The sequence below is a fragment of the Rosa rugosa genome, chromosome 6 (assembly GCF_958449725.1).
Source record: "Rosa rugosa chromosome 6, drRosRugo1.1, whole genome shotgun sequence".
Taxonomy (NCBI): Eukaryota; Viridiplantae; Streptophyta; class Magnoliopsida; order Rosales; family Rosaceae; genus Rosa; species Rosa rugosa.
In genome coordinates, this window is record NC_084825.1 from 49338600 (window position 1) to 49351107 (window position 12508).

At 38.3% G+C, this 12508-nt stretch overlaps 2 protein-coding genes across 3 annotated transcripts; both read right to left on the reverse strand.

The window, feature by feature from the left end:
• Positions 1-277: 277 nt before the first annotated feature.
• Positions 278-4136, reverse strand: LOC133717638 (putative lipase ROG1). Its single transcript, XM_062144347.1, has 10 exons — positions 3814-4136; positions 3220-3287; positions 2612-2682; positions 2244-2486; positions 1525-1688; positions 1361-1416; positions 1218-1270; positions 1016-1136; positions 759-856; positions 278-665 (listed from the first exon to the last, which is right to left on the reverse strand). Exons 1-10 carry the CDS (start codon positions 3951-3953, stop codon positions 594-596), a joined length of 1086 nt encoding a protein of 361 aa, XP_062000331.1. The 5' UTR covers positions 3954-4136; the 3' UTR covers positions 278-593.
• A 2903-nt stretch (positions 4137-7039) lies between these two features.
• Positions 7040-11143, reverse strand: LOC133715259 (uncharacterized). 2 transcript variants are annotated; one of them, XM_062141693.1, is made up of 6 exons: positions 10776-11143; positions 9152-9640; positions 8815-9036; positions 8651-8723; positions 8414-8521; positions 7040-7587 (listed from the first exon to the last, which is right to left on the reverse strand). In XM_062141693.1, the coding sequence occupies exons 1-6, from the start codon at positions 10890-10892 to the stop codon at positions 7217-7219; spliced, it is 1380 nt and encodes a 459-aa protein (XP_061997677.1). In that variant the 5' UTR covers positions 10893-11143; the 3' UTR covers positions 7040-7216. The 2 variants fall into 2 exon arrangements, with proteins under 2 accessions (XP_061997677.1, XP_061997676.1); XM_062141692.1 differs by having other exon boundaries at positions 8414-8524; positions 10776-11140.
• Positions 11144-12508: the final 1365 nt, after the last annotated feature.

Below are 12508 nucleotides of genomic sequence, written 5' to 3' on the forward strand. Positions count from 1 at the left end.
TATTTTGGAGAATTCCTGTTTGGATTTTCTTCTTATTGCCTAAATTACTATTAAGCACCAGTTATCTTTTCTAATTACAGAGAAACCCCTTAAATCCTGTAAGTTATAGACTTACGGTTATCCACCGAAGTTTTTGGACCGGAAAGAAATGCACAATTTTATTAGCTGAATCTAGTTATCTCTTAAACTATCTCTTAAACAAGTGGGACTGCCAATTAGCTTTAGAAAGTTTTGAGTAGTTTCTCCGTTTACGGGACTAAGAGGTTCACTCTAGCACTACTCGGAAAACATATATATATATATAGAACTAATGGAAATACAATTAGTAATCTTAATAATGTTGCGTTCAAAATACATTACAAACAGTAACGAATAAATTAAATTTCTATTGACTGCCTGCTGCTTCCTTGAACACATCTTTTGTGTAAGGCTCTCTGGTAGCGAGATCAAACGTGCAGGCCCAGCTTGTACTGAGATGATGGATGCAGTTTAGTGGTACAGAAATCATAGATTTCTCAACAGCATAAGCTCGAGTGTAGCATTGAACCACAGAGCCCGGTTCCAATGACATTTCTTCGAGTTGTTATTAGATTCTAATGGAGGAAATGATCAATCATATGACGTATAACATCTTCGCCTTCTTTATGTGCAGTTTGATTTTTTACCTGCAAAATGTTCAGTGGAAAGTCGTTTCTTTAGTATGGTCGGGCTGGTGGGTGTGTGAAGATGTGTGTGTACAGAGAGCAAGATAGAGAGACCTGAATGACACTATGAGCAGCAAATCTCTGTTTGCTGCAGTGGAAACTAACATCTACTTTCTCCCATGACACACGAGATAGGGCTGTCACTAGTTCCCCTGCACAATGAGTCCCCAATTAACAATACTGTATAGTTGAGCACAAAATTTACATACTGGACTCTGGAGAAAACATAGGTGTTAAGGCATCAGCAAATTAAAGGACGTAGAACATCTGATCAACGATAAAAATGAAGAACATAGAAATTAACTGCAAACCTTCAAGCTGGTCACAGTCATTGCCTTCTGCTGAAGTAGGCTCACACTGCTCAGCATCATAGGCCTTACAATGCTCTTCATAAACTATATGTGGATATTTTTCATCAACAGTATCCTCCCACTAATAAGCAGAAACCAATGTTCATTATATGGCAACCAGTAGAATCTGAATTAGAGTACAAAACTTGTGCAGAAGCAATACCTTTGGCAGTTCACAAGTACGTCTAATGCATGATGTTCTCCAGCCGACAATATCTTTAGAATACTCGTTATTGAAAACAAATGGTTAATAAAACTGGTAAGTATGCATCAGTAGAAGCTATATTGCTTATAAAAAAAGGATACGGTCATAGCCCACGTTTGAATATGCCACCCTACGTCTGAAACTACGCAATGCCGACCTGTCAAAGGAAGAAAGCTCATTCCATAAGTAATCAGATACATTCTCTAAAAACGTAGAATCTCATGATCCCATTTGTAATATACAATTGTAGATGTGAGTAACATACATGAAATAACATCCATCATAATCTTCTATCATTCGTTTAAGCAGTGGAGGCTTTCCATCGTCATCGTCATTAAGAAACAGATGCCTACCTGTTCTCCTAAATATCAAATGGATAACTGCACTAGCAAGTTTTTCGAAGGCAGGTACGCCAAAAAGAAATGGTACCTACAAAAGTGTGAATTAATTCATAAGTAAAGTGGACTGCACAAACTTACCAACTGGGTTACAGTTAAACATCATAAAATAAGAACAGCCCAACATTTTTCACTGCTGCCATAACTAAATTTTCCTCTTCTTTCGAGTCACCATGGGGGTAGGAGTGAAATACTTTGATCCTCTTTTACAAAAGAAAAAAAAAAGTCAACAGAATCAGCCAAATTAAAGAGTTCTCCCGTTGCCCGCTAAATTTAGTATACCAAAAACCATCTAATCAATAGAAGCCAAGAGCCAGCTCAAATGTTCTTTCAATCTGTTTTCATGAGGTTATAATTTCCATTTTCCACAAACAAGCCAAGAAACACCCACAAATAGTAACGTCTTCTTGCAACTCCCTTGTCAACAGTACAATTTGATTTCTTCTCCTTCCATTTTTTTTTATTTGGAGGATGAAGCGATCAGTTTTTTTTTTCTTTTTGACTGCAATTAGGGTGTTAAAATAGATAACCTTCAGGAAATTTACATACATTCTGAATGAACAAGCGGAAAAGGCAATTACAGTACCTGCTTGTTACCCCTTGAACCAAGATGAGGTGTAGCAACAGTGATGAAATTCATAGGCTCCAAGCCACATATCGTACTCCTTGAATCCTCTTCACAGCCATTAGGATTTGAATGTTCCATATTTTCTCCCTTAGCGGGTCTATATAGTCTCCCAATTGCATATCTTGCCACTAACCCTCCGACAGAATGTGCAACGAATGAGATCTTCCGTAAATTTGGCTTTCTTTGAACCAGTTCGACAACCTAAAATTAAGATATATGATCAACAACGATACAGAGCAAACAGCAGATCAATCATTTTGAAGAATGAGGTACGTATAGTTTATCCAATGTGTGTGTGTGTATTAGGAGGACAGAAAAAGTAGAACCTCTCCTGCCAAGCGCTCTCCCATTACATCCACACCATCCAGAGTCAGCGTAGATGTATTCCGTTCACTACCTGAAGACCAATTTCAACAACTTAGTTTGTCTACAACAATATCAAATAAACCACACAGAAATATTAACATTGTCCAAATTTCACTTATAAAATTATAAGCAATTGCTAAGAAGTTGATGCAACTGAAAATATAAGAAACAAGCAAGGAAATTAGATTCCCAAAAACACGAACTTTGAGTTTAATCCCTACTCCTACAGTAATGCGAATGGGAAATTAATAATAACCACAAAGTGAAAACTACAAAGTCAATTTGCAAGAGCTTGTCCAGTGACTCCAATCCAAACAAGCAGCAGGATGATAATGAGGATGGGCCCACATTTTAAACCAATCTTTCCTTCTATGTAGAGTAACAATAAGTGGCAGGTAAAATTTCAATAATATACTTTGGGAGGAAATAAACAAAAACTTGACTTTACGGATCACTCCTTATATCATAATAATATCAGTAACAGAACGAGATACACACAACAAGTTCAGGACTCGGAAGGATAGCAGGTATCACAACTGAATGCACATTAAAACAGAATGGTCCTTACAATGAACAAGAACTTTGTCGGGGAGCATTTTAACAAACTGCTCTGCTCCAAACTTCCAATCTGAGGTACTGCATTAGCCAATACACAACATTATCAATATTTCGCAGATGAAAAACTTCCAACACTAATAAGTAAACGAGTTTAATATAAAATTGAAGTCACATGGCTTGAAGTGTACTATTTAAAGAATTATTTTAAAGTAAAGATATCAAAGCAGATAACTTCCCGAAATCCGGAACGAACAACTAAACAGAATTTTGTACTTTTGCCCAATAAGAAAATACAAAAGTTAGTGAAGTACATAAAACAACAATTATGCAACAAGAACAAAGTTAAGGACAAAATTATGGAAAAGAATCACCAAAATAATGAAAAATTAAAGTAACAACTCTCGATCAGATTACTGAAAACTTGAATTGTGCCTCATTAACCAGAATCACCATCTATATTCCTCGAAAAGCAGAAATCTACCTTATGAATTCCAACAAATTGAAGCCAAATAGTGCCATAGCGGTACAGATTCAACTTTCTTAGAACGAAAATCATGAAATTGAATAATTCGCGATGAAATTGAAACGCGTTTTTAAGGCTGACCTTCCCATAATCCCATGGACCATGACGACGAGATGGTCAGCGGATGAAGAATCGGATACCTTAGCACTCCAGACGTCGCGACTGCCATTGACGGACTCCGACGAGCAAACTCCGTTCTCCTTGACGACGCCGTTTTCCATTGGTTGCTGTGATTGCTATAGCGGTTGTTCGGCTAAGCGCATTGAGCGAGAGTTATAGGGAGTCGGAGAGAATCGAAACGATCGGCGACGGAGGAGAAAAAGTGGGGGAGATAAATGGAAGAAGAGAAAGGCCGGTGTAGAGAGTTAGTTGTTGCGAGACTGTGATATGAAGGAAAAATTATGAAGATACCTGAGAATGAAGGAAACTTAATAATTTCCTAAAAAGAAAATAAATAACAAAAATCTTTATTTTTTTTTTTTTCAGATGAGTAATTAAAAAAAATTACTGTTGCTGTTAAATGGGAGAAATTACTATATACTAGCAGGGCCCCACCCACTATGTGTGTGGAGAGAAGTTAAAGATAGTGGAGAAATTTCTAGTACAACTACCACATTTTCTGCTTTTTTTTATTCTTTTGTTTTCTATTATACAATTTATCATATTATCCCTATTAATTCATAGTTTTTTAATACATAAAGGTTAAATTGGTAAAAAATTTCAATTTTGGAGAACAAGCTCTCTTCTCTTAATAATAGTATAGATATAAAAAAAAGGGAGAAATTACGAATTGACATTTTGTTGGGGCTTTTGTTTGGTGAGTGCGCTATTGGGAAAAGTTATTTAGCAATTTGGTTTCTAGTCATGACCAAATTTACACTTGTCATACATAATAAGAAAATTATTTTCTATCGTGCTGGCTGTTCATGATTAATTTGTTAAGCACCATAAATCTTTTAGTTATAAGTGAGACTCTATAACTCCAATTATCTCAACAATGTATTTCATTTTCGAAAAGTATGGACTCATATATAGTGTGCAATGCAGTGATGGTCACATGGTCACTGGGTGATTGAGAATTTTGTGGTCACCACTATTTGATTTAATATCTAGGCTTGAGATCAAAATAATAAATTATAAGTAATTTATTCTCAATTTTTGAAATTAAATCTAATGGTGAGTGACCACAAAATCTGTAATTAATCAGTTATTGATGACATGTAAACCTAATGTATCGCAAGTTAGTTATTTATGAGTCCTATTTGTTATAAAATAGAGAAGAATGAAAAAAATGCTATTTGCTTTAATAATGCAAGGAAGTAGTTAGTTATTTTATTGTTTCTGGATAGAAGTGGTTAGTTATTTTACCTTATAAGAACGTGACCTTGATTGGTCAAATATAAATGCATTTATGACATTAGGCAGAAGCCTATTCTCTAAGTTTGCTCATTCGGCAGAGAGTTACCCATATTAGCTGGAATGAGATCTATGAGCCCTATTTTTAACTTGTATAAAATTCTACAATTTTGTTACTTTTCTGATAATTTAGAAAGAATAATGAAAAAATGCTATTTGCTTTAATAATGCAAAAAAGTGGTTAGTTATTCAAGCTTGGAATAGAAGAGGGCGGTTTGTTTCGTTGGTCGACCTTTATAAAAGAGGAAAATAGATTAGTGGATGAGACGTGAATCCATGACAATGATGAGATCATAATGTGAAGCGTTAAGATGAGGAAACGTGTCGGCTTTTGCGGCAAGGGTCGGTAACAGTAACGCGGGTGATGCAAATTTGGGTTTTCTGAAATTGAGGTTTGGCCAGCCCATAAGCAAAGCCAGCTACATCGATGATTTGCCAATTTCTTGTTTTTCTTAATAAAAAAGCGGCCCTCGTAAATTAAAGATTTCAGCCATTAATTTCGTGACAAGAAAAAGAAAAGAAAAGTCATAAATAAATTGGTAAAAGACGATTCTTCAAAAACCATTAGAATGGTCTAACTCTGGAATTTCTGAAAAAATACAAAATTAAGGTTTAGTCGCTCTTCTATATGATAGTTTGTAATTTGACGGTTGGATTATCCTAATTATCCGATTGCCTCAACCATTTTCCCTGAGTATCATAATTCCTCATTTTAAATGGTTATCATAACCAGTTCTTGTTGAAACACCCAGTTTTCCTTGAGTATTATTTAAATATCATTCCTCATTTTAAATGGTTATCTTATCATAACCGTTTCCTGTTGGAACACACAGTTAATTGAAGTCAAAGTCTACTAACACGAGCAAATGGGATCCCTCTAATTGACATCAGATGCCCAGATTTGGAACTAGCTTGTTTGAAAAACAATTGTCCTTTGAATAAAATGAAAAATGAAAAGAAACATTTTATGAAAGTATATATATATATATAGGGGCGGGTTCTGAAGCGGACATCCGCAACCCAGAAAAAGTGCGGACGTCGCTCCTCCGGCCTCGATCGGGCAGCGACGGCGGCGTATCTGTTGCCGGACGAAACCAGGCCACGACATGGAGCAGTTCAGAAGCGGCTGGACTCGTTGACGTAGGGTTTGAAGTCGAGCTCGATGGGCTTCCATGGTTTCCGGCGAGCTCGCCGCACACCGCTGAGTTTCCGATCACTTTCGCCTTCGCCGCTTGATCGAGGCCGTCCGGGATGTCCAGAGGGTGCGTCCGGCACCCGCAGTGCAGCGATCGCCGCCTTCCCGACGCCAGAGGAGGGACGTCCGCACTTTTTCTGGGTTGCAGACGTCCGCTCTCGAACAGCTGCGTGTGTGTGTATATATATATATATATATGAATGTGATATGACCACATATTACTTATCCTCCTCCAAGCAGGACAACCACAAATTGACATTAGGTAGGTTACCGGTGTAACATGTAGCATATAATAGTGACCTCTATCTATATGGATCTATCGTCATTATTAATGTTACACCAAATACATTGGCCTATGTGAATGGACTCATCTCAATAAGTCCATCATTAGAGGACCTACAGCACAATATGAAGACATGCACTGCCTAAAAGAAAATAGAAGCAAGAGGAAAATTTTGGTTTAGTTCACTTCATGATGGGCTATACACAGTTATTAGCAAATTACCTATGAAAAAATAATACATCAAAAAAAAAAAAAAAAAAAAGAGGGCCAAGAAATTGTTGGTGTAGGAGACAAGTCCATTTTAAGGCGCACTAATGCACTAGTGCACTACTAATGCAAATTCACATCTTTCTTGTCCACTACAACTATCCACTAATCATATCAATGGGGTTCTCAAAAGGAAAAACATATGATAGAGAAAGGCCACTGCAGCAAATGGAACACCCAGCTAGATGGACAAAATTACAGAGACACAGAGAGCTTGTTAAAATGCATAATTACACACGTTTTTTTTATGATTGCATAATTACACACGTTACTTCACATAATTGCGGACAATGATGGTCTAATCTATCGAAAAGAGGCCTACCTCAATCATCGGAGCTATAGTCACTTGATTCCTCTGGAAGCACGGCAACAGCAGCGCAGCAAAATGACTCTTTGTCCTTCAGGAAAAGACAACTTCCATCTGAATTCCATTTCAGATCAAGTATGCTGAACTGTGGTAGTGGGATACTCACACAATAAGCACCTCCAGGAGTCCACATGTACAGATGAGAACTTCCGGTGCAAACAACAAGACGTGTACACGTAGGGTCCCAAACTGCTGCTCGGATAGGATCTTTCTGCACCAAGATAGCTGCTAGTTCAAGATGGCGGATGTCCCATATCCAGAGAATACATGGCATGCTGTCGTTGCGAGTACAAATATATTGGCTATCGTTGCTCCATGCCAGTAGACCTACAGCAAAACCTCATTGTTAGTTTTAGCCATATGCTCATAAGGAATCTATATGGAGAGTTTTGTAGCACCTAATGGACAAGATCATTATTCAAACAAAACCCAAAATCAATGCACTGAAAATGAATCTGAACTTTGCAGTTCTGCTTACACATAATATATTAGAACAACTCCACAAGTAACTAACCCATTCAACAAGAATAAAGCTTCTTACTTAATGGGCTGATAGTATTACTTCCTGCATCAAGATCATCTACCACAACCAACCTACTTATGTATTCATATTGATAATTCATATCGTGCATAGACCTTCAGATAACATGTGTTTACTCAAAGTCCATGAATGTTGGCTCAGTAGCTCACATCGCAAAAATGAGGTATTTATAGATTTATGGTATTATCAGTATTCCATTCAAATATTTTACTGATATCGAACTCTAGAATGACCATTAAGAATCCATAAGTATGTGACCACCTCGAAGTTCCTCAATGTGCTAAAATTATCTAAAGTTTGAACAGGCTCAGCCATTTGATGGCCTCGTCATGGACAAAGAATGTTATCTGATGATTTGGCTCATGTGTTTATGATCACTCAGTTTCTAAGTGCACCTCTTCTCTGCTAACGAAGACTCACTAGAACATAGACGGCTCACGACTCAGTTTTAGTTAAAGGCTTTCAGTTGCAGTGTTACATGGATAGTTAGTTAGGTACACTATATAACATTCTTAGAGCTATCTCCATATTTGAGTTATTGCATTGACTGGGATCTAATATACATTTGTGTTTATTTGCATCAGTGCTGGACAAGAGGGAGCAAGGGCTTACCAATTCCTTGTTTTGGGTTAGGTTTGTCACCAGGAGGCTTCTGAAAAGGCAAAGTGATGGGCACTTCTGTTACCTCGTACCTAACTCTGACGTGTCCTTCTGAAGCATCTTCTAGAAAAGAGAAAAGTAAATCAATATCGGAGAAAATGAAAAGTCAAGTTATCCAATGAGATAAATCCTTTATAAGTTCAAAATAATGGCAATCTTTTCTGAGAATGCACCAAGTATCATGCGTACCATTATTTTCAGGTGCAAAATCATCAGTTAAGCACAACTCCGACATATTGAGTAGCAGTGGCTCATCTACTTCCTGGCATTTCAGGAATTTCAAGGTGAGAAACCATCTAACAATTCGAAAAAAACATGAAGTCTGGTGATGTAAAGCATTAACAAACAATTACCTTGAAGACAGCAGCACAACAGGGAGCGCGAACAGTAGATAGATGCATAAATTCTGCAAAAGTCTTCCATGTCAGGTGATTCAAGACCCGCAACATCTGATCATAACTACCCACTGCTAGAAACTGACCACAGGGAGACCATGAAACACTTTTTACCCCCAATCCACTTTCATATGCTTGATACTTAAATAGGCACCTCCCATCTGGGGAGTATATCAGAACCTGTATCAACAACACCATGATATATTTTAATTTTTTAAACTAAAAAAACCTTAGATGGCAAAATTACTACATAGTTCTTTTCCTTAACAAAGCAATTTAAAAATGAAGCTCACACCTTATATTCGAGAGAAGAATCCCATATCACTATTGCACTGTCATCAGGTGACCATTCAGTATCAGCCAAGTCCACTGTGTCAACAGCAAATACACCCATTATTTCCCAAGTTTGACAAGACAGAAGATTAATATAATCCTTGCAATCGCGCCTCGTGCAAATTGCAGCAAATTTCCCATCTTTGGTGAAAGAAACCCCCTTTGAAAGATGCTTAGGCCATTGCACATGTACACATGCTGTGTTTAAGAGAGACCAAACTGTTAAACGCAGTTGGAAGTCTGATGTGGTAAGTATGTGACGGCTATCTGGGCTCCACCTAGCATAAGCAATGCCGGCAGGACCTTCATCTATCTTGCATGTCCATTCAGGTTGGGCCAGCGACCATGCCTGTATCATTGGTCTTTTATATAGACCACAAAGAATGTACTCAGAATCAAGAGCCCATTCAATGTAGCTTATCTTGTCCAAGCATGAGAACAACTGCACAACCTGCATATGAGATTACTTAGCTCCCAAATAGACAAGGTTGAGTTTACCAATTCACTTATTGAGTCAGACAAAAGTAGCAAAACAGTAAATAAATGTAAAACATGCCACGACCTATATATAGAAAGTGTGAATATAACTGTTTATAGCATCATTACTGATGTTCCAATTTTAGAGTGTATAATTCTATATCCACGAAGCCAGGCCTTATAACCGCTCATGCACCCCCTCAACATGCATTTTGTTTTGCAATATAAGAGTAAACACATCAGAATGGAGCATTTCGTCTAACTTGAATATCTTTCATGTCAGCGATGCATGAATGTGTAGTTCAATGGAGAGCTCATCTTAACGAGCAGAGATAAATGACCACATTGAAAACTACAGGTCTATATAAACACATTAGGTTTAAAGAGCATTAAGACAACTATCCTCTATATATACTTGTCAGTGCCTCAAGTAAAGCACATCACATTAACTTAGTTTCAATTTGCTCTATGAACAATAGCGCCTCCTTATTAAACAGGCTTGTCAATGCAAAGCTGCCAAAATCGACAACTCCAAAGCCCACAAAAGTCCATTTTGGTGATTAAAGCCAAATAAGAGTCAAAATGCAGAATCAATATTTTTCTGCTTTCGTCTTTTTTAATTCCATTTCCATATAACATCCTTATCATAGCATTGCTTAAACACTTCCTGAAAAAAGGAGTCCCATCCATTTATTGACCTTCAGTTAAACAAATCACCCAATTTCGGCAAAACCTCAACCAACCTTAAACCAAATTCCAACTAATCCGATTTAAACTCTTACCTAACTAACTTGATAGCTAATTAACATGAAATAAGCTTCGATTCTCCAATCCCCACGGAAACATCCAAGCTTACACGTATTCTAATTCTTCAGCAAACTGACAACAGCAGATAAAAGCTACGAAACTACATTTTCTTTATCCGAATCTAAATACAGACGCGGAGATCTACAGAAATTTAGCTCAATCTACACCACCATTTGGTTGCCATGAACAAATGTAGTTAAATAGAGTGAAAATTTCACCAGTTAGAACATTTCAAGCTTCATTTCTCGGCAACAAAACGCAGCGTTTAGTAAAGATAGGGAATTAGGGAGGAGGGGAAGTACCTTGAAGGAGAGAGTGTCGCGAATCACGAGGCGGTAATCGACGGCGACAGCAATGTAGCGAGCATTGGGCGAGAAGCAGCAAGGCCCGGTCTGCTTGTAAGCCTCCGTGAACTCCATTCACAAATTACTGAAACGACGCAGTTTTCACAATCATTGATTCGACGCCGGAGCTGTAGCTATCGGAACCGTCGCAGGTTCCCGGTCGTTACTTGTACTGAAGCAACGGCAAGTCGTCGGAGGAAGTGGAGGGGGGAGTTGTGCTACTGTTACTGGAGAGTGTTTTGAGATCTATGAAGAAGATGAAGAAGAAGAGTGATTTTGATGAGTGAGTGAAGTTTGAAAATGTTTATCAAATTTTGAATTGAGGAAACAGCCCGACCCGGCCCATGTTGGCCTACTTTGGACTCCTACAGCTTTTGCCGCTTTTCCAAAGCTTAGGTTGGTTAAAACTGCTCTTATATTCTTGTTGAAATTTTTCCACTACTACAAATTATGATTCTTAAGCAATTTAGAACTCGTAGAACTCAAAAATCTCGATATAATATTATTCTATAATTTTTTTAAATCAAACTATGGAGAAAATCATAAAAACAAGTCGGGTGATCGAAGTTATGGAATGTGGGGCCAACACATAGAAATCGTAGACTCAATTTGTACTTGCATTTATGATTTGTTACTTAAACATGTCATTGCAGGGATGAAATCAGATATCCCCAATTACACTATCTCCATTATGTCCTCATGCATTCATTGGTCCGCAAAGAATAAAAATTTCCTAATTTTTATTCTTTGCGGACCAATGAATGCATGAGGACATAATGAAGATAATGTAATTGGGGACAGTTAATTTCATTCTGTCATTACATAACAAAATGCAATCGAGTACATGAAAAATACAAACAAAATTGCTTAATAAATCGGGTCTTACACTCTTTGTGCTATAAATAGAAGGGGCCGTGACCACTTACCCATTTTCAGCTTAAAAATTGCTCACTTACTCCACTAAGAGTTTTTTTTAACCCCATTTACCCAATCTAAAATCCATTGACAATTTTGCCCCCATTAAACAAATTAAAACTCATAATCTCTCTCTCTCTCTCTCTCGGCTCTGACGGCACCGAAAAAAGCTACGTTAGATTCCTCCAGCCTCAGGTCGCGGCCCTTCATGCCATGCCCATCGTCGCCTACGACTCCGCCAACTCCCTACCCGTCCTGAACAGCAGCTTCTACGGCACCAGTGATGTGGAGGTGCTGTCCAGGCTGAGTCGGAGCCAGTTGCTGCAGGTGGTGGTGAATCGCCGGTGGTGCAGATGAGGATGTCGGATCTCGGTGGAGCAGCTGGATTTGCTAAACAAACAGAGCGTCATCAGGTCCATGGATCCCTTAGCTGCACCCAACGTCCGATCGGTGCAGAGGTTTTCTCGGATTCCTCCGATCTGGAGACGTCAATTTCCTTCGATATGGAGATGTCGGTTTTCTCGGTTTCCTCCGATCTGGACTGGTCGGAGATGGGCTGCAGGTAAACGACTGGAGAAGAGGGCCTGGAGAAGACGAAGGCGGTCCGGTCGGAATCGTTCCGGAATCGGGCTGGAGGAGCATGGGTGTCCATAGGGGAAGCGTGGGTGGCCGGAGAAAAATTATGATGGTTTTTTTTTTTTTTTTTTCTGATTTCGATGGTTTTTTTTTTTTCTAGTTTAGATGGTTTTTTTGTTTCTGATTTCGATGGGAAGAGC